The sequence below is a fragment of the Micropterus salmoides genome, unplaced genomic scaffold (assembly GCF_014851395.1).
Source record: "Micropterus salmoides isolate LMB-PRFRI ecotype aquatic unplaced genomic scaffold, ASM1485139v1 Ms_hic_scaffold_19, whole genome shotgun sequence".
NCBI classification, from domain to species: Eukaryota; Metazoa; Chordata; class Actinopteri; order Centrarchiformes; family Centrarchidae; genus Micropterus; species Micropterus salmoides.
This window is the reverse complement of record NW_024041039.1, coordinates 8,041,576-8,061,911: the sequence shown is the minus strand read 5'-3', so window position 1 is coordinate 8,061,911 and position 20,336 is coordinate 8,041,576. Positions and strand designations below refer to the sequence as shown.

Genomic DNA, 20,336 nt, shown 5'->3' with positions numbered 1-20,336 from the left:
TGCCAACAAAACAAGTGACAGAAAATGTATATAAACATGACTTTTATTTTGTGCATCATTCACAATTTAGGAAAACAAAAGCAGCTTTAGGCCTTTCATCCAAGAAATTACGAAAAGACAAAAGCAGCTGTATTGTAAATAAATTCACGCTCAAAAGATAAATCTGTCTTGCAAAGGGGGGTTTAGTTTTAAGGTAATTTTCTAAAGCACAAGAGTTGGCAGCTTTTCTTGACTGTAGGTTGAATTCTGTAAAATGACGTCATAGTGAAACAGTAAGGAGGTCATGTCCTGATGCTGTGAAGTCTCCGGGCAGGTTTGGGGATTAAGAGGCACATTAAAACATGAGCCATGGAGTTGTCCCAACCGTCGGGAGAATCAGCATCTGGACATGAACATTGGAAGTTTAAAATGATTGACTAAGCCAGCCAACTTTACTGTGGTTAGGATTGATCTTCCCCTGCAAAAACAAACAGATGGAATACATTCAGGCCCAAAGACACCAGACCAAAGTTTAAGGAAATTTGACTTCAAGATGCTTCTGGGAAACTCCTACTTTATCTATTGACTTAAAACAGACAATAGACAAAACAAAAAGCAGGGGGGAGTGCCAAATTTAAAGGGCATATAAAAATGACCCTCTCTCTGCAAAGCAAGTAATTTATTCTCAGACTGACTGAGGTAAAAGCTGCTAGCCTGCAAGGGGGGAGTGGGGGTGTTCAGGGGGAAATTAAGAGCAGGTGCACCTTTTTCCTACAAATCAGTTCTTAAATGTCAATATTTTAACTTTTTTCATAAATAATTCAATATTTTTTTACCATGATTAAAACAAGTGGTCATATATCCACCATTGCATTGTGGAGTTAGTGTTTTTCAGATTCGATGCTGGATATCGTCTCTGATCAAATTAATTCAGGATCCAGGTGGCAGCCTAGCAACGTCTTACCAGCACCTGTGTCACCACAAAGAGTGAAACGTCGTCCAATGTCCTTCGCAGATCGAGTATTCACTCACACACTCATCATGGCCTTGTGGTAAATGGTAACGTAACAGCCGCTACATGCTGGTAACATTTGGGTCCCGGCTGGTAGAGGAGTTCATTCATCCACTCACTAAAAAAAGAGAAGCAATTTGGCTTGTAAAACTGACAGTGACTGTGGAAGTTTCAAATCCAACCGGCACCTTGACCGGCAGATGAGAAAAGTCAGCTTTCTGTGCTGGTCCTGCTTGTGGTCCTTGTGGGGACTGACAGTCAGTTTAGTTTGATGGGCAGGTCATCTCCGTATTTGCGGAGGAACTTGCTGTGGTTGTGGTCGACGGACCAGAGGGGAGGGAGGTGGCTGGGCTGCATGGTGGTAAGGAAGTGCTGCCTCCAGCGACGCTCCAGGTCCATCAGGCCCTGCAGGCCCTGCTCGGCATGGGCTCGCACCACCTTCAGACCGTGAGGCACGTACGCCTCGTTGAAAATCCTTCAGGGAGGAGAGAGGAACAGTTAGGAGATTGTAGATTCTGTACAAACTTAAATAGCTCTTAAAAAAAAATATATAAAAAAAAAATAAATACCTGCATGCAACCCAGTAGATGAACATAATTGTCAAACTCAAATTGTGTTACTAATAAACCAGGCCGATATTAGCTCATCATTGATATATATACTGTTGGGGACAACCACCCTTTTCCAGGAAAAACCACCTTAAATAACATACCCAAAACGAATCAGGAATCACTCAACCATTTGGCCTAGATGCATAATTCTGGTCTCCTTTGAAAGATCAGAAGCTAAAGAATAGAGAAATGGAACATCAATCTATCCGGCTTGAGCAGATGTTTCATTTGATACCCTGGATGTATGTAGCCCTTACGGGTCGGCCACAAAATGGCGAAAAAGACTGTGTTCCAAAGAGGCACGTTTCCTCTCTGCAGAAGGCGGCGAGAGAAGGCCGGCACAGCTCCCAGGTATTGCGCAATAATCAAGATGGCGAAGGAGCAACAGATCTGCAGATTTTTGGACTTAAAATGGCAAAAATGATCGTGTGCTGCAGCCGGTACCAAGGGCGTTTTCAGCAGGATGTTTTAGTTTAGGCATGTGTGTCAAACAATAATTATCTTAAAAAAAAAAAAAAAAAAAAAAAAAAAAAAGTAGTCTGGTTCAAGTGAGGAAATGTTTCAAACTCAGGTGAGACCATATAACGGTACCGATACAATGAAACTCAAAAGAATGATTTTGTCCTGTTTAAGTGTAAATCTGTAAATCACACAGCCTGGGCTGAAACTCACCTCGTCTCCAAACCTGCAGCCTGCTGCAGCGCCTCGTCCGTCAGCTCCTGCTCCTCGTTCATGTTAAGGAAGCTCTTGATCAAAGCCTGCAGCTCCTCTCGTCGCTGCTCTGGCAGTCCTTCCCCAGCGGTGAGAAGAGCCCGAGCTGCCGAACGTACCCGCCGCCGGTCCGAGTCCTCCAGAAGGCGAACTCCGTCCTCGCAGCCCTGAGGGGCGACGAAGTCTTCAGCTAGCTGCTGCTTCAAGAAGCTGTCGTGCACATTGGAGGCGGCGTGGCAACTGGTGCAGAGCAACAGGATGTCATGGGAGTTGTGGTCCTTCATCTCACTGGGAAAATGCCGTCTGTACTCATGTGGCACAATGTTTTTCCTGTGGGACCAAAGTAAATAATAATTAACCAGATCTGTCACTGTAATTAAGTGTCACTCTATTTAATATATACCTTTAGAAAGCATTTCTTAGTATTAAGTTCTTTTGTTTAAAAATGTTTTTATAGTGCTGTCTGGAACGGAAATTCTCTGGTTAAGAATACGCAACACCAAATAGGCCTTTCACAATATACTGTCTGATGTAGTCCTGAAAAAATTAGTCAAGTGCAGTTAATATATGGATCATCATTTACATAATACGACCTTTAAGTAATTTATCAAGAAGAGAAAAAAAGAGAGAAAAGCGCTGGTTCAAGCTTCTGAAATGTGATGATTAACTGCTTCTCTTTTTTTTTTTTTTATTTCACTGGCAGAGGTGGGTAGAGCAGACCAACACTGTACTCAAGTACAGTTACTTTGCAAAAACTAGTACTCAAGTAGGAGGTAAAAGTGGTCATCAAAATACAAACCTGAGTGAGAATACAAACGTCCTGATTAGATAACCTGCCACATTTACACCAGGACAATATTCTCAGCGTGTATCCATCAATTGTGATTATAATATTAATGCAATATTTTGTAGTTTGTTAATGCTCCAATAAGTAAAGATCATTTAAAAATATAAATGATATCTTGTTGTCCCGTATATTAAATTATATTATTATACAGGTGTGTTCTCAGATCATCTGTGTTTGAAACATTATCAGTCACACCCACATGAAATAAGAGTAAGTTTGTCTTTGTGTGTGTACATAATTTGGTCTGTATCAGGCTAAACCAGCGAGCATGATAGTTAAATGCAGAGATCTCTACACTGTTAGCTTGAATATTTACATTAAGGCAGAAAGCAAGCAAGAATTTTTAAGCACGATATACTGTGTGTAGCTATTTATTATTAAACATATTAGCATTAACACAAACAGACAATGCTCTCTGTCAGCTCAGTGTAGCCTGCTCACCCGCTGCACCAACACGGTCTCATCCCAGGGCGTCAGATAAAAACGTTTTGAGAAAGCCTGACAAAGTGTCGGTATCAGGTGCCCTATGATAATACCGTGACGGTGCATGTATTAAAACTACTCTGACAAGTACAATTTACCCCAAAAAGTTACTTAATTACATGCAACTAATTTCTACCCACATCTGATCACTGAAAATCTAAACAAAAAAATTGGAACTTTCATCCCTAGTCTAATATAGAAATAGTACAGATTTTCTTTGACAGCTATCAGAAAAAACAAAACCAAAACAAGTTTCAGATGAATTAAAATATAAAAAACACGTCAGACCTGATGTAGGAATCTGCTTTGCCGCAGACAACACAGAGATTCTCCTTAGCAGTGAGATAATAGTCCTGCTGGGAGTCGGGACGTCCTGACGGTTCAAACAGCAGCCTCACAACAAAAGGATCTTCACTCTGGAGCACTGGGTCAGAAACAGAGATGATGTAAATCCTCTCTTTGGAGATTTAAATGTAGAAAATCTTACTAGATAGCGAGAGAGGAGTGTAAGAATTAAGTAACATGTGAGACACTACTTTACAGATAAGTTTATTTATTTTATTAAATGCAAGTGACTTCATGTAGCATCGACTCCAAGTGTCCTTTAATACTCCAGGTCTATTTTCTTCCAACTGAACTGCGTAACTACACTAAATGTATATTGGTATGTGAATGCCTTCGTACTTTTAGAGCTCCACAGTACTTTTACTATGTGGTGTTAGTTGAACACTGCAGACAAGACAAGCCCATTTTCCCACTGAATGAGGAGGTACTTCAAAAGGCAAAAACTTGCTTGTTATAGCATCAAGATTTTCTGACATTGTGTTTTAATGTCGACACGTTGGGTGTTTTCCAGTGTACCTCCTATTCCTTTATCTAGGTACCATTTGGCTTTCTTCTTGTCGCAGGTACACAGAGGCTGGCCATCTGGGGCATGGAGGAAGCAGTTATCATAGAGGGGAGACTTTCTGTAACAGAGGGAGAAAGATCAAGAGGTGGCTGAATCAAAAACCTTACGTCTCTACAACTTAATTTGTGTTTTATACAAGTTGATTTTGGATTTGTTTCTGCAACAACTTTTTACATTCACTTATGAAACAAGCTGTTCCTCTTCCTCACCTGGCAGAATAGCCTACACCCAGCGGTTTCCTCTTGTTATTCTTTCGAGGGTCTGGGACTTGCTGATCTCCAGACTCCGGACTTTCATAACTGGGGGGTTTCCGCATCCGCCGCCTCCGCTCTCCGTCAGAGGCCCTATCATCGCCCTCTCCTCGGCCCCTGAAGGGCATGTCCACCAGGCCCTGGCAGCGGGCAGCCAACTCAGAGTAAGAACTCCCGCTGGAGGCAGAATTGGCTTCAGAGCGGAGGCCAAGGACATGAAGGAAGAGGGCGATGGAAACTTGGGCATCTCTGGCAGCATACGTCATCTAGAGTGAACAGATAAACATTTAGAGGAAAACAGGGACAGTATCAAGAAGCAAAATGGGTGGAGCTGCTGCTTCCGTTAAGTATTTTCACCAATCAGAATTCCCATTTCAAAGTAGTAAGTGTCCTTGATGTTACTCAACATAAAAACATACGACTCTCCTAGATAATGTAATTTTAATTGTTTCAACTGTTTTTTCCTCTCAGCTTCATGGATGACTCTCAGAGGCGCCACTCAGAGCAGCAGTGACTTGAAAATGCTTCGTCATTGCCATAGTTGCGGAAACTTTCCAAAATTGAGCCAGAATCTGAAAGTCAGTTAATTTAAAATGCATAAGTTACATCCACCTGCAACTTACAATTTAAAGTTCTGTTATCAGATGTCTCACCTCACGTGTTTATGTACACAAACTAATAACCCTGGACTTTTTTATGACAGGACACAATAGTGTATTATGTATTTGTTCATCTTTACTCTTTAATTATAAAGTGTACTGGGATCATGCTGCACGGTGCACTTTTAAATAAAAGTGAATTGAAACCAGGACAGTTTCGAGCACATCGAGCCGTAGAAGAACTCTGTCAGCCACCTATCGTTCTCTTGGGAGAAAATAATTTAATTTCTAGAACCAGGGGCAACAAAAATAGCACCCCCTACTTCACAGCACCATACCATCTTGGATTGCCGTTTATTCACTGAAGCAGATGAAAAATGACAAGCGCTGTAATACCTGCTCCAGCGTCAGTTGATCTGCCTCCCAGTCACTGCAGCGCAGCTCCAGAGATTTGTCTAAGGATATATTCAACAGATCGGCTGCCAGAGACTTCAGACTCAGGCCATTATTCACTGTAGCTAGCCTGAAAATGGAGACAGAATTTTAAAGGGTAATTTGCAATTTACATCAGTGTGGCTGACATAAACAAACAAAAGCAAAAAGCCTTCTGCGGCATCAAACAGCAACAACTAGACTATACCTTTGTCTTAAGGCAAGGTAACGCAGGTCAACCGTACATGTCAGCGACAGACCATAGTCACGCGTCAGACGCTTGCCATCTTCATAGCAACTGACACCAACTTTCAAGATGTGTGGGTCTCTGAGGACTTCCATTAAACTGAGAGGGAATGGCTGCTGGCTGCTGCGAAACGCCAACAGTCTCACCAGGACACAAAGACCTGAATATGTGGCCATCTGCAACAGGGAGACCGCAGAGGTTCGGCCTTTCGCAGACACCTGCAACAGGAAACAGCAGCCAGGTCAGAAAAAAAACTTCAGCAATTTGAAATGTTAATGATCCTTAAAAAGGAAAATTCCACCCTTCTGATAATCTTTCACTAGTATACATAGTAATATTTGATGTTGATGAAATTTAGGTTCATAATTTGCTTTTGGCAGCATCTACTTTTGCTTTCTGGTATAAAAGGTAACGGTCACTGGAGAAACTGGTGTGACTTCCTCTTGAATCTATGTTTCCGCCCTGTATGGATATTAAATGTTAGTTTATAAAATACGTGATTGATGATCCTGACCTGATTTTTAATAGGGCTGCAACTGACAATAGTTGTAATTACTTGAGACTTTAGATTATTTGATTAACTGTGTGAAAACAGTGGGAAAAAACCCAAGCTGTAAGAAGGAATCAGGATGTTTGCTTTTTCCTAACAAAGTAGTTGACAATTTGTTTAATAGTTCAATTAATCATTGCAGCTCTACTCTATTCCTCATTAGCTGAGAATATCTGGATTTTTTGTGTTTCTGGTTATCTCTGGCCTTATAGAGCACACAAAACCAAACACAGAACAATGCTGAAGGTGGATTTTTCCTCTTCATCTAAAAAAAAACCATGCAAAAGGTATTTCTTACGCCTTTGGTCTTTACCCATTCACAGTCAAGCCCCAGCACAGGGAAGACCGACAGCTCCTTTTGCATCAGTGGCCACAGCTGCTGCCATTCCTCTTCAGAGCTCACCATCACTGGTTTCACCCCAAGCAGCTGTTCAGAAGATGGTATCTGTACAGAAGGGGGCAGTTGTGCGGTCTGACACTCCACAACCTTGACCTCTTTCTCCAGAAGATGTGATGGTTGGGTGTATTGATGCTCTACGGCTGTAAACTCCTTTTCCACAGGACATGGAGCTTCTACAGGATCAGCCACCTTCTGAGTGGAAGGCAACCTCTTCCCTTTCGTTCTGTAAACATGCCATATGAGCAGTCCTCCTAAGGTTGCCCCTAATACTGTAGTTATAACAGCAGTTAAAGGCCCTCGATGAGACATGTTGACTTGTAGTTATCTTCAGCTGGCTGAAAAGTGCAAACCTAGAGCCAGAAAACACACAAGCCTAGTTGGTCTTCAGTTGCCAGGTCATCATGCCCCATATATACAAAAACTTACGGTTTGTTTTACCTTTCCTGTGTCAGTGGGATCCCATGTAAACCTGGCTCTGTTTCTGTGATCTAGACAGACACTGCATGTCTCTGGAACAAAAAGGCAACACCACAGGTCCCCTATTCATAAACAAGCGGTAACCTTCGAGCTTTATCTATGTTTGATAGTATACAACTGGAAAAATATGTCAGTATTGGGGCAGTACGCTAGTTTAAATCCAGAGTTGTGTAATATAACAGATTTTGTATCAAACCATCAACAACAGGTTATCATGGAAAAGAACAGAAACCCTCGGGCACATTCGCTCTAATGACAGCTGTGTTACACAAGACAGAGTTAATTGGCATTTTTATCACACTATTGCATAATTAATTTTGTTGGGTTTAGGTGATTAAATATGTTGCTGTGATCTGGATGTACCCAAAGCTATGATCTATCAGATTCTGTAAGGCTAGAGGATTAACTAAAAGAAAAGACCGGGTGTTAGTGGTCCACAGACAGACTAACGTTATACTATACAGTTGCAGAGCAGGTATTCCTAATGAGGTCAACGCATTTAATGGGTCACAGGTCAAGTTGTGTCACGTTAGATAGCTTGCTAACGGTGGTGCAGCTAACCCCACATTCACGTCACATTCAAGGCTAAAGCTTGACAACAGCGCTCGTTGAAGTGAATACTTGGCCGTTTCATGACTAAAGTTACATTGTAGGGTTCATACGACTCAGACGACAACATATAAAGCACCAGGCTCTTCTGTGTCCCGTCAGTCGACCGTTGAAGCTATTATCAAATCACAGCTAGCTTCAGCAGTGCAACTTCTGCTAGCGTTGACCGTTTGCTGTGGCACAACAGGGTTAAAAACTTAATCGGGTTACCTTTTCCCCTCAAATAAAACTTTGAGATTTTAAAGGCAAGCTTGACGGATATCAGTTTCTGTCTTATTATGGCTAGTTTAGTGTCGTCAAGGCAAAGTTAACCTGGTTAGCCGGTTAACTTGCTAGCTCGTTACCTCTGCGGCTTGTGCAGCCCGGCGTCCTTGAGCTGAACTGGATACATTACTGCGTAACAGCAGAGCAGTACTTTTATGTACTAATATGTGAAGTTTAAGTCTTACCTTTAAGTTTCTAACCAACACAACGCTAATGTCACACACATGTATTCTTGCTTTTCTTTACTGAACTGATCCATGTCTTCTGCGTTGTATTTATAACGAGGCTGCTGCACCGGGGCGCCGCTCTGCAGCCAGCGCCCCCTGTTGGAAGGATGGAATAACAACAGAAAAGACCAATGCAACAGAATCACAGCTGCATCCGCACAAGAGACCATGTGGTCCTTTGGAAATTTGTTGTTTTTGTTTTTATAATCTCATTTGTCTGAAAAAGGTCTAATATAATTGCATCCTACATGCGTTAGCGATGTGTATTGTACAAGTATCCAGAAACCGTGACGTCAACAGAAAATAATCTGTCTACACAGCTGAAATATTTCCTTCATTCTGCTATTCATTGTTTTCCTTTGTATTCATTCTATATTTTAGTATTCAAGTATACTAAGAATGTGCTTTTACTACGGCTGTGTGTACTTTAGAGTATTTCACCTATTATTTTCACAATTAACGTTTAGTTATGAAATACAATAAGAAAATTTAAAAATGGCCATAAATGTTTCTCAGAGTCCAAGGGGATGTCTTCAAATCGCTTCCTTTGTCTGACAAACTGTCCAAAATGCAAAGAGATTAAATTTACAATATATATTTTATAAGCTGAAACCAGCGCATGTTTTTAATTTTTGTTTGATAAACATAAAAAATAGTTGCAGATTATTTTTTAATGGAATAATTATTTGTGCTCTAGCTTGTACCTGATGGAATAGTACCTGTTTTCATTATCAGTGATTTCAATAAACGTATACATTCAAAACACAGAGTACTTTTTTTCCTCTACCACCTTCAATTTATTAAACCTTTTAGCTTCAACATTTCTCCAAAGGAGTGGAATAAAGTAATGAAATAATTACAAAATGGAAAAATAGATCAGATAATAGATCATATTCACAGGTTTGATTTAAAAAATAAAAACATGACAGAGAGAAATCAGACAGTCAGAGATGAAACAGTTTTATCTCCCTGTAGTTTTCTGCCTACCGTCAGAACCACAGCAGGCTAATGGAGGTCAGGGCAGGTCAGCATGCAGCTTCTCAGCTCTGCAGCACCACAACTGACTAACCCATGTTGATCAAGGTCACCTGTGAGCTCAAAATCATCTACTTTAGTGCTTGTGCAAAATAAAAAAATTTAAATCAACTACTTACAAAAAAAATTGGAGAAACGGGAGATGACACATCCTACTGTGTTAAATAAAAAACAAGATCATTACCACACAAAAACAGAAGTAAAATGTTAAGTACTGATGTGTACTAAACTATTAAAACTGAGCACAAGTAAGAGAGGCAACCAGTTGGGCACCACCACCATTGATTGTTGCTGCAATGATACCTTATTTACAGTGAGATCCTTCACATCCAATCACAGGATGTAATAAACAGAAATAAAGAGATTCTTCTTCAAAAATAAAACAATAAAAACAAACAAAAAAAGTAAAGCAGCTGTCCCTTCACAAAATCTCTTTACATCACATAAAAAAAAACATAGCACTGCTGTGAGCTGTGTGTACAGTATAGATTCTTTATAGATATATATATATATATATATATTTATGTATAATATATACGGTCATTTCTTGTATACACGAACATGAACTTGTCTCATTGTAGCTAGCCTGTGCCTTTGGCACGATTACTTACAACTCTTCTGTTAGATTCCAAAGCTATTTAAAATATACTTAATGCATAAAAATAAAGATTTTGGCATTGTCTGACTTTATTCTTCTGATTGGGAAGTTCTTAATGAGAACTTCTCATCTGGAAGCTGAGTTCTCTCAGTGCTGCAGTTCCTCTGCCAGGTGAGGGATGTCCCGTTCTGTCAACAGGGGGCGCTGGGAGCTGGACCGAGCAAAGTTAGGCAGGGGACTGGAGCCACCACACCTGGCTGTGGGGGCGGGTGGTAGAGGGCTGACAGGGGGATGGGTGTGTTGCGGCACAGATATTCCACAGGGTAATAACGACCTTGCGCTCCACAGCACAAACAGAACAATACAGACAACGCTAATGAAATGCTTGGGGAGCTGCACCCTTGTTAACAGCAACCTGTTTTGTTTTTTCTCCCTTCACTGCTGTGCAGAGTTCTGCTCCCTGCTGATTCACCTGTTGCTCTCCACTGTCTCCCAGTTCTTTTCGCACTGCTGAGCTTGTCCACTGAAACTGAGATGAGGAGAGACAGGAGGACATTCTTCTCTCTTCTTTAGTCAATCACCCTTCTGCTCCCTCAACTAAAACAGCCTCCTTAATGTCCAGTGCTTTCTAATCTCAAACACAGTCTTCAGAGCTGGATCTCAAAGGTCTTGTGCAGCTCAGTGGAGAAGGGATTTGTTGGGGAGGGTGTGGTGCGCTGGCGCGAGCGGCCCTCCAAGGCTGCCCACTGGGCCTCAAAGGCATCTTGCTGAGGCTGTGGGGGCGGTTGGGTGGCTGGGGAGGATGGAGTGAGTTGGGATTGAGCAGCCCAGCTGTCTGCCCCGTTAAAGGTCACACTACCGTTGGATGGCTGGAGGGCAGCAGGGTTCATTGTTGTGGACTGTGGGGGTTTGATGAATGGACTGGCGTTGCTGACAACCTGGGCATCATGCTGATGTGTTGTGGAGACCGGGACAGGGAACGGCTGGGGTTGCGTGGCTGAGCCAAATACATTAGCAACCATCTGTGAAGGAGTGATGCCGACCACAGGGACACTGGGCTGAGGAAACGGCAGCCCGTTCGGCATCGGGTAGGAGGCTGGAGCCTGAGGGTGGAAGGCGGTTTGGCGAGGGGGTAACATGGGCACAGTGGAGGGTAGAGAGGACATGAAGGCCACCGGGGGAACAGAGGGAACAGAGGCCACAGGCATCGGCACAGGGGCGGTGAACGGCTGGGTGGGAGGCGTGGCAGCCGCCAAGATTGGATTAGGCTGTGGGGCTCGGACAGACTTGGTGACTTCGTCTAACCACCGGTCTGCCTCTGATGGTGTGCGTCTGTGGGAAGGCATGACTGGGGAGGATGTAGGGGGGACCACTATCACCGGAGTAGGGGATGACCAGTTACTCCCTGTAGGCAGAAAATACACAGGAAGGCAAAAAAAGGGAGTGAATACATATAAACAAACATTTAATTTAGAGGCACACGCCTCTAACAGGCACAGTTTATCAGTGAGACAAAGAAACACTGATGAAGACTGGGGATGCAAGTTGCAAATAAAAGTAAAAGATTCATCATCCCAGTTCAAAGCCATTGCTTGTTTAACGGAATAGCTTGACATTTTGGGAAATATGCTTAACGGCTTTCTGGCAGGGAGTTAAATGAGAAGATCGATACCACTCTCATATCTGTCTGTGAAATATGAAGCTAGCTTAACATAAAGACTGAAAACAGCTAGCCTGGCTTTGTTTGAGGCTAACGCACCCACAGGCACATCTAAAGTTCACGTAAGTTATAAACACATTAGATTTCATTTGTTTAATTCATTTTACAGAGGATTATGTGCCAGATTACTTCTTAATGATAAACTGATTTTGTTATCTTTGGACAGAGCTGTAGCTTTATATCTAATTACCCACCAGCAAGCCAAAAAGCTTATTTCCCAAATTGCTTTAAGAAATTCTGACTTCAATGTGTGTATGTACAATGAAGCTACAGGAACTTGGTGTCACCAACATCTTATGGACATTCAGTTATTGTGTTCTCATCTTCAAAAACATGAAGGATAGGATGACCATCAACTTTTACAATACCTTACATTGTAATGTCCCTCTTTTCATATCAATAGTACACTCTCAGTGCACCCTGTGACATGCGAACTTGGGAATTTAGCTTCTCTGCTTACCTGGTTGCGCTGAGGCAGGGATCCCTGCTGGGGTCTTAGCCCAGGGGTTAGTGTCTCGAGCAGGCAGAGCAGGGGGTAGAACTGGGGGGTTAGCAGTAGCAGCAGCAGCAACAGAGAAGGCAGGAGCTGTGCCGTTCACTACATCAGACAGATGTTAGACATGCACAATATTACCATGCAGTTAATTAACAATCCTAACAAGTGTTAATCACACATATAAAATAAATGTTACAAAAGTAGTTATGAGGAAATGTGGGCAGGCACACATTCTAGGCACACAATGATCACTAGAAGTCTATTTATTTCCTACAGAACTAAATGTCGAACCGAATGTCATTTTTTGAGCTTCGAAGCTTCGATAGTAATTAAGAGCAAATAATCAAAGCTTTCACCCGGAACGCTCCTTTAGTCAGATTTCCGACTCAGATAGATGGGAGAACCTCACTGACCCCGAACTCAAAATCCAAGATGGCTGCTCTGAGCATCAAAAGTAGTGAAAGCTGTGGTAATATACTGTTCATCGCACTTCTGTCTTATTTGTGTCTCATTAAATCCGTCGTACACACAGTGTTGTTGTGCAAAATACCACAAAATGCGTTGTTATCAACTGGTACTGTTTTTTTTTACTTAAATCTGTTGTTGTACTAGAATGCAGTCAACTCGTTTGTGACATCATTCCCAGCCACGACTTCTGAGGTAAAATTGAATGCAGCATCAATACCGGAGCAGCCAAAATATGAGATTTGTCTAGTTAAAACTTTGTTGTTTAATCAAACCACATATCCAATGCACAGGTACACATGTTAGATATTAAGGGTTTACGACGAGGTTTATTTGATGTTACCTGGCGCTACAGGAGACTGTGGGGATGATGCTGGCTTGGGCATTGGTGCTGAGGAGAATGGGTCCTCTGGGGGTCCACTAAAAGCTGAGGTGATCTGAGTGCACAGTGAACTGATGCTGTCACTTTCCCCTTCTACCTCAGGGACTGGAGGGGAAACACCAGAGAACAGTTAATATTAGGAAATATAAAAGACATTACTGTCTTAGAAGAAAGTAGAGAATTCATCTGGGAATTTGTTTATGTAATAGTTGTGCAACAACAAATTTCTATTAATAAGAAAAAAAAAACAAGAAGAAGACCTTCTTTGTTACTGATTTTCTTCTCATCTTTAGGATGGATCTTTGAAAATACAGATGCTGCAGTTGTGCTTAAAGGTTAAACTCCCAAACTCACCTGTGTTCTTCATGGGGAAGTCAGACTTGCGCTGCATGGTGGAGGGCAGCTCGTTCATGCGTAGTGACAGCTGTCGTTTGAAGGGAGAAGTCTTCTGACTGAGGGCCGGGAAGCCTCTGAAGGAGCCCTGCCTGGCGATAACATCGGCTGGTGCGTGTCTGCGTGGTATCACCTGAGGTCCCAGGGCGGATACAGAGAGAGGCGGGGAGGAGGACGGGGATGGTGAGCCTCCCGTCTGGTGTGCAGTGGAGTTTGTCACACTTGTGGCAGAGTTCCCAGCAACATCTGTCTCTGCTGTTAGAGAAGGACAACGGTTCAAGCAATGAAGCAACAATGAACAAATGAGGCAATAACATTAGCTGAAAGTGGGAGTATAAATGAAAAGACTATTTTTAGCTAGTGTGGAGGTCGAACAGACCGACCCATTTCCGAGGTCAGGGAAGAACTTAAATTTAGACGGGCTATATATATTCAGACCTTTTTTTGCATCCTGTAACTGCCTCATGACTTCCTCCCGCTCTGCCGCCTCTGTTGCCGTGGTAACACGAAAGGAGCCCTCACGGGTGAAAGTGGTTCTGTTGGCGTCAAAGGTTGCTGTGACCCCACACTCCTTCTCCCGTTTCTGTTTTCGCTCCAGACAAGCGGCGAATGCACAACCCACAGCATGACTGAGACGCTCTCCCTGAAAGAGACCATGCAAACAATTAAGGTCTCCCCGACCAAATCATGTAGTTAAATTAATGTACTTTCTATTATAAACATGTGATAAAAAACTTCTAAAGATGGGAAAAGCATTCATAAACACCTATGTAAACTACATGATTCAAATGACACATAATACACAGCAGAATGTATAAGATCAGAGGCTTTTGAAAGAGGACAACTAAGATTTTAATTGGAAGTATGAGCAGCCTTCAAACATGTAGTTCAACATTTGTTTTGATTTCATAATGTTCAATTTAAATTAAGATTAATATCAATCAATAAAATAGTATTGTAGTATTAGAATGAGTTCTTACTGAGTCTTTAATGGCCATAAAACAATGGCAGATCCAGCGTCGCGTGGTGCCGTCCCTGCAGATGTAAGAGAACGCCCTCTCAAAGTTACGGTCCGGAGCGCAGAACGACACCTTCTCTATTGTCTGATCCAGAATGAGGTCCTGCAAATAGCATTTTCGCCTCATTAAAAACTATGGTCAGAGTTAAGTGACACTCATTTGAGTTGAGTCGTGAATGATTGCATAGTGAACAGCCCTTCAATGTGAAGAGTGCTCGAATAAGACTGAACTACTACCATCTCAAGAAGCACTAGTCTGCACCCGATAATGCTCTCTGACCAAATCAAACTTTATTCTTTCCTACGATAATAAAATAAATACAAAAAAAATAAAAAATAGAACACAAAAGAACAACAACAAAAAATTAAATCTGTGTGTGTTTCAGATCCCAAATTCCTAAATGTTTTCTGAATAAAATCTTAGACAATTTTCCTGGCTTGGAAGACCTTGGTATCAACTCTCTTGGTAAATCAATATTGTTGAAAAATTTTCCATTTATTATTATTATTATTTAAAAAACTACCAATAATGTAAATAAATAATAAAGGACAGAAGTCCATATACACAGAAGCAAACCAGAGAGAGAGCGAGATCGAGAGCGAGAGAGATCCATCCATCGTCAAGCGCTTATCCTGCGTACAGGTCGCGCGGGTCTGGAGCCAATCCCAGCTGACAAGGTGGGGTACACCCTGGACAGGTCGCCAATCCATCGCAGGGCCAACAAATGTAAATAGCTTAAAATTAATTAACAAAATTAATTGTACTTTCGTTCTTTCTTTTTGTTGTTCTTTTGAATCTTTGTATTTCATAAAGCAGTTATGACTGCACGTCATTAACAACCTCACAGAAAACATGAAACACCATCAGTGCTGATGATCACACAGTCAGCACCCACTTCTCTTTAAAGGGATAGTTTGGGATTTGTGAAGCCATTTGAGGAACTCATCCATAGTCAGTGTATTACCTGCAGAGGATGGCAGTCAGCATGTCCCAAAAAAAATCTTAGAAAAGAAAGTTCTAAGGTTGAGAAAATGTAGATCGAAAGGAAATGAAAACGAAAAGCCTTTTTTATGTGGCTAAAATGACCCTGTCCACAGCAGTACATTGTTTAACTTTTGTGCCAGTGCAACTCTGTTACTACAAACTGGGGACACACCGACCGCCATCTACTGCAGTTGATACAGTGACTATATAGCCCCGAACTATCACTTTAAAAGGTTAAAAGGTGTGTGGGTGCTCTAAAGAAAAACTTAAATACAGTTCAATGTAGTATAGGTTTATTCCAGCAGGGGTCAATATAACCTTTACTGTTCACTCATATCTACACCTGCAGGTGCACTTTGGACACGTTTCCAAAGAGGGAAGTAAAGCAACTTCACTATCATTACTAATTGCGAGAGCTCAGCAGCTTCCACCTTAACTAAAGCCATGTGTACTTCCTCTGGCAGCTCTCTCTCTCTCTCTTTGATCAAGGTGTTTCCAAGGCTGTGATAGAGGTCTGAAGGGAAATTACCTTTGTTTTGTCGTCTACAACACGAAGACCATCTGCCGACACCCACAACACAGCTCGCACCGGCTTCTTCCCAGCCTGCAAACAAAACACAACAGGGACAGGTACGAGTAAGAAACGAGGAAACTTTCCGGTCTCTCCATGCCCCAATAAAATCAGCTCCTTTTGTACCATTCCTTGGTACCTATTCATAAAAAAATCTGTCAACACAGACTCACAAAGCACACCTGTAAATAAAGAGAAAGCACCAGGTAAGAGAGAAAAGAGAAGACACAAGTCGGGAGTTGTTTTTCTGAGTGCTGTGTCATTCAGTAGAATGAAAATTTTATGGTATGAGAATTGGTGCACTGATGCAGTTGACAGTGGCGGTTAGAATAACAACCCGTAAAAATATTTGTGTGTGTGTGTGCACAAGAAGGAAACGTTCGTTCACACAAACTATTCATTGTTCCCTTCTTGGTTCATGGAAGAAGGGCTGAAGGGAGAGATGGCACTCCTGTTAATACAAAACACACACACACACACACACACACACACACACAAAACACAAAAAAACACAAAGAAGTGCCCCGCCCCAGCCTAAACCACCCCACCCGCTCAAAGACACATGCATCATTGTTTGTCTCTCTCCAGACAGATTTACCCCCCTGTGTATGTGTGTATTTCTTCCAGCCTTCAGGTTTGATCAAAGAGTGAAGTGTTATGTGAGAGGAGGAAAAATAATAATGCTCATCATAAAGAGAGACGCACTCAGACACATAAAGCAATAACTTACTTTTGCAAAGAATCCTTTGAAGAATTTCCTGTCCTGGAAGTGGATGTGGTAAAAAAAAGGGAGGGTAGGTGAGAGGGGTGGAGGACATGGGGGGAGGAACAAGGCATGAAAATGTTACCTAGGAAGTCTAAAAATTGTCTGGAGTCCACAGGAAGGGATTTGATTTGGGTTTTTTTTTTTTTGATGGAGGTGAAGCTGGGTTATGAGTGAGTGAGTGAGTGAGGCAATGGATCAGGTAGCTCCACATGATTCCATACTGACGGATGTTTTGATGGGTGATGCTGTGGTTGTTATTGTCTTTATGATGAAAACTGTTAGTACTACCACGCTGGAAGCCAGTAAACCTTATTACTGTTCCCAGCAGAGCAGGCAGGAAGGGACACCCCTAGGTTATTCGGTGATTAAAATAAACAACAACAACCCTAGAAGACTACAACAGTCCCACAGCTAAGACAGCACACCAAGATGCCTGGATAGAGGAAACAAAGGTGGCAGATATTCAGGTGTGTGTCTGTGCGAGTATGTGGAGGAGATAATCCCAAATCACGTTTTATTTCTTTCTCCTCTGATTCCGGGACCGCAACATGGTCATTCCATAGTTTAGAAGACAGAAACAGATTCCCACAGACAGCAGTTTGAACTCTGAGTCAAGCCTGTGATGATTCACCAGGCAACAAGAGTCAGGGGTCAAGTTTAGGCCACCACATAAAGAACCGACAACCAGACCCGGCCTAGTCTTAATCCTCCCTTCTTCCCCCGATCCCTGAGAGTTCCTCTCCTCCCCATAAGCTGTGAAAAGGAGTGCCACACTGCTCCTGTTACACAGCCATGGTGGAGACAGCACCCTGAGCACCATGTTAATGCATGATTTAATGTGTTAACCAGAACTGGAGATTCATTTAGAATGAGCTAATCGCTTGTTAGTGTGTATGTTTGTGAGAACAAAGCAGACATGCAGATGATGTTAGAGCCGGAACAGCAAGTATTAGCGAGCTATGGTTAGCGGAAAAAATGTTGAAAGGGTTGAGATCACTAGAATGGGAGGGCAGTGTGGGGGAGGGGATTTGAAGGCATATCGCTGCAACACCACAATAAAAACCTGCTTAAAAAGACAAAAAAAATGTATAACACAAACAAAAAGGTAATACAATATTCAGGCATTAAATGTGTGAGCTGGGATGGAACTACAGTTGTGAAAAAGCTTTCTGGGCAGAAAGGATAGCAGAGTTTTGAAAGATCAAGGCAAAGACAACAAGGCTAAAGCAGGAAACTTACTTTTCAGCCAATAAGCTTTTTTTTTTGTGTTGATAAAATTATGTTGTGTATACCTAATCTCTTTTAATAGACAACCTTCAAACCACAGCCAAAATATTTTAGTGGTACTAGGAGCTTGTGGCTTACGGTCATTTCTGTCCCCATCAAAAAACACTAACCACCGGCAGGATGTGCAACAACGACTCGCGCGTCTTGTGTAACCAAGCCTACTTTGTGCAACAACATGCACCTTGCAAAATTTGCTTCAAATGCGACAGCTATATCTACTACAAGAGAGAGTTTTTCCTCTGTGCTACTAATGTTTATTTTTTGTGGCAGTTGTTTTGTTCTGTAGTTTCCCACATTTGGTGTTTACTCAGGAAATATTTCTAGAGGAGGTAAAAAGTCTTAATTAAAAGCGCCAGCTTATCTATACACTGTCTGATGGACTTGGACACAATTTCAATGATGTACCCTGAGGCTACTGGGTGTTGATGTACAAATACAATCGAAATTCTTTCAGCATGTCAGCATCTCGTGGTGGGGTGCCCCACCCAGTCTAAACAGAGGAAACGCTCCTGGTCACTATGAGCTCTTAAATAACATGATAAATATTCCCACAGAATACAACTCTATCCCCGGGCCATGGGCTAACAGCAGCAGCCGGAAGTGACATCATGATGACAACACAAAAGGGCAGCTAGGAGGTTGATGGTGCCACAGTGCAGCCGCTACCTCCTTCGCCTCCTCCTCCTCCAGCCTTCATCCACCCCTCTGAGTCATGGGTCGCAGAGCTGTGAGAAAACTCTCATTACCGTCCCAAAGGCTGCTGGGAATACAATGGAGTCGGCTCAGAGCTGTAGCTGTCATATAGACAAACACACGCTGACTGACAGCTAGACTGCCAACACACACCCTTCAGCACAGGACACACACACACATATTTTCATGTTCTTCCTTCTTATTCATCAGCTTCTTCATCTCTCTTGCCCGCTCCAAAATTGTGTTGGTGTTGTGGCAGTTGTTTCAGGAAACCGCCCATCAGCCCTCACCAGAGAGTCTACAGGTATGGGGCCTGGTTCCTGACCAAACTATTTATTAGTTCCTGGAAATGGAGTTTACAGCTGAGCAATATTAACTCGCCATCTCTCCACTGCTAGGAACTGTATTTGTTGCCTGGCAACAGTTAGCTTATTAAAGAGTCAGTGAGGATGAGCTGGGATCTATCAGGGCCTCGCTAATTTCATATCTGCTTAAAGCGTGGCCTTTGTCAAGTCTGGACAGTCTAGCTTTAACACAGATAACTGGCAACAGGGACAGTAACACTGTATACCACCACTATATGCTTTGCTGCTCCACTGCTCTGACCTCCAGTGCTAAATGTTAGCAACACTACTATATTACTCCTTATTAATTTAGCATCTGTAAAGCTTTCCCAGAGCCTAGAAATGCTATTTTACCTGTGTGATGGCCTCTCAATGTAAAGTCTATGGGACAAGCCAGAAGACACGTGTAGGGGGCCGCACAAAAAGGAAACAAACCTGGAAGAGCAAGTTCATATTATCAGAATGAATGGGCACCTTCTTGGAACATAGTGTGCAGTTCTCTACCAACAGTGATTGTATTCTGGCATTTTCTGTAAGGTGAATCTCTCAGGCACACAAGTAAACTGATCATCCAGGCCAGGGCTAAACTTGATGAAGACCACTTTAGCAGGAATGTAACAGCGACAGTTACATCGCAAAAGATCAACTGCCAATGTCACCATTTTTTTCCAGAAAAGGAGTGTGTACAAGATGACCTTGAAATAATGCCAGCTTGGATGGAAAAAGTTAATTTCCCACCCTGCTTATAAACGTGGATCAAAAAAGCCATGCCTGTGCTGGCTTACAAATACGGTCTTTGGGTGGCGAGAAAACGAGGGAGTAGAGAGAGGCAGCGGAGGCAGAGGAGGAAATGTCTTTAGGGTGAGGAGGGTCAGATAGTCGCGGCCCGCAGGAGGACATGAAGCAGAAGCACCCGCCTGTCATTTTGAGTTGGCTCCATTTTGTCCACCTTGCTAAAATGACTGTAACTCAAT

At 42.4% G+C, this 20,336-nt stretch overlaps 2 protein-coding genes across 8 annotated transcripts in view; both read right to left on the bottom strand.

Moving 5' to 3' along the window:
• Positions 1-27: 27 nt before the first annotated feature.
• Positions 28-8,692, bottom strand: exd2 (exonuclease 3'-5' domain containing 2). 4 transcript variants are annotated; one of them, XM_038728628.1, is made up of 10 exons: positions 8,568-8,692; positions 7,471-7,541; positions 6,931-7,382; positions 6,044-6,300; positions 5,800-5,926; positions 4,763-5,070; positions 4,505-4,611; positions 3,932-4,067; positions 2,275-2,643; positions 28-1,466 (listed from the first exon to the last, which is right to left on the bottom strand). In XM_038728628.1, exons 3-10 carry the CDS (start codon positions 7,339-7,341, stop codon positions 1,250-1,252), a joined length of 1,932 nt encoding a protein of 643 aa, XP_038584556.1. In that variant the 5' UTR covers positions 7,342-7,382; positions 7,471-7,541; positions 8,568-8,692; the 3' UTR covers positions 28-1,249. The 4 variants fall into 4 exon arrangements, with proteins under 4 accessions (XP_038584556.1, XP_038584559.1, XP_038584558.1 ...); XM_038728631.1 differs by having other exon boundaries at positions 6,946-7,382; positions 8,568-8,691; XM_038728630.1 differs by lacking the exon at positions 8,568-8,692 and adding an exon at positions 8,463-8,481.
• A 687-nt stretch (positions 8,693-9,379) lies between these two features.
• The window catches only part of numb (NUMB endocytic adaptor protein), a 41,334-nt gene continuing 30,377 nt past the window's right edge, over positions 9,380-20,336 (bottom strand). The window contains exons 4-11 of one of the 4 annotated variants that reach the window (XM_038728301.1): positions 17,003-17,035; positions 16,231-16,305; positions 14,679-14,819; positions 14,137-14,341; positions 13,660-13,953; positions 13,267-13,410; positions 12,423-12,560; positions 9,380-11,647 (exon numbers count right to left, since the gene is read on the bottom strand). In XM_038728301.1, the coding sequence (XP_038584229.1) occupies positions 10,890-11,647; positions 12,423-12,560; positions 13,267-13,410; positions 13,660-13,953; positions 14,137-14,341; positions 14,679-14,819; positions 16,231-16,305; positions 17,003-17,035 (1,788 nt within the window). In that variant the 3' untranslated portion in view covers positions 9,380-10,889. The remainder of the gene's footprint in view (positions 11,648-12,422; positions 12,561-13,266; positions 13,411-13,659; positions 13,954-14,136; positions 14,342-14,678; positions 14,820-16,230; positions 16,306-17,002; positions 17,036-20,336) is intronic. The other 3 variants (XM_038728303.1, XM_038728302.1, XM_038728304.1) reach the window with 3 other exon arrangements.

Coding starts and splice junctions, on each gene's coding strand:
- exd2 (XM_038728628.1), bottom strand. CDS start 7,341: ATGTCTCATCGAGGGCCTTTAACTGCTGTTATAACTACAGTATTAGGG. Junction 6,301..6,930: donor AATGGGTAAAGACCAAAGGC/GTAAGAAATACC, acceptor TTCCTGTTGCAG/GTGTCTGCGAAAGGCCGAAC. Junction 4,068..4,504: donor CCTAGATAAAGGAATAGGAG/GTACACTGGAAA, acceptor TTTCTGACCCAG/TGCTCCAGAGTGAAGATCCT.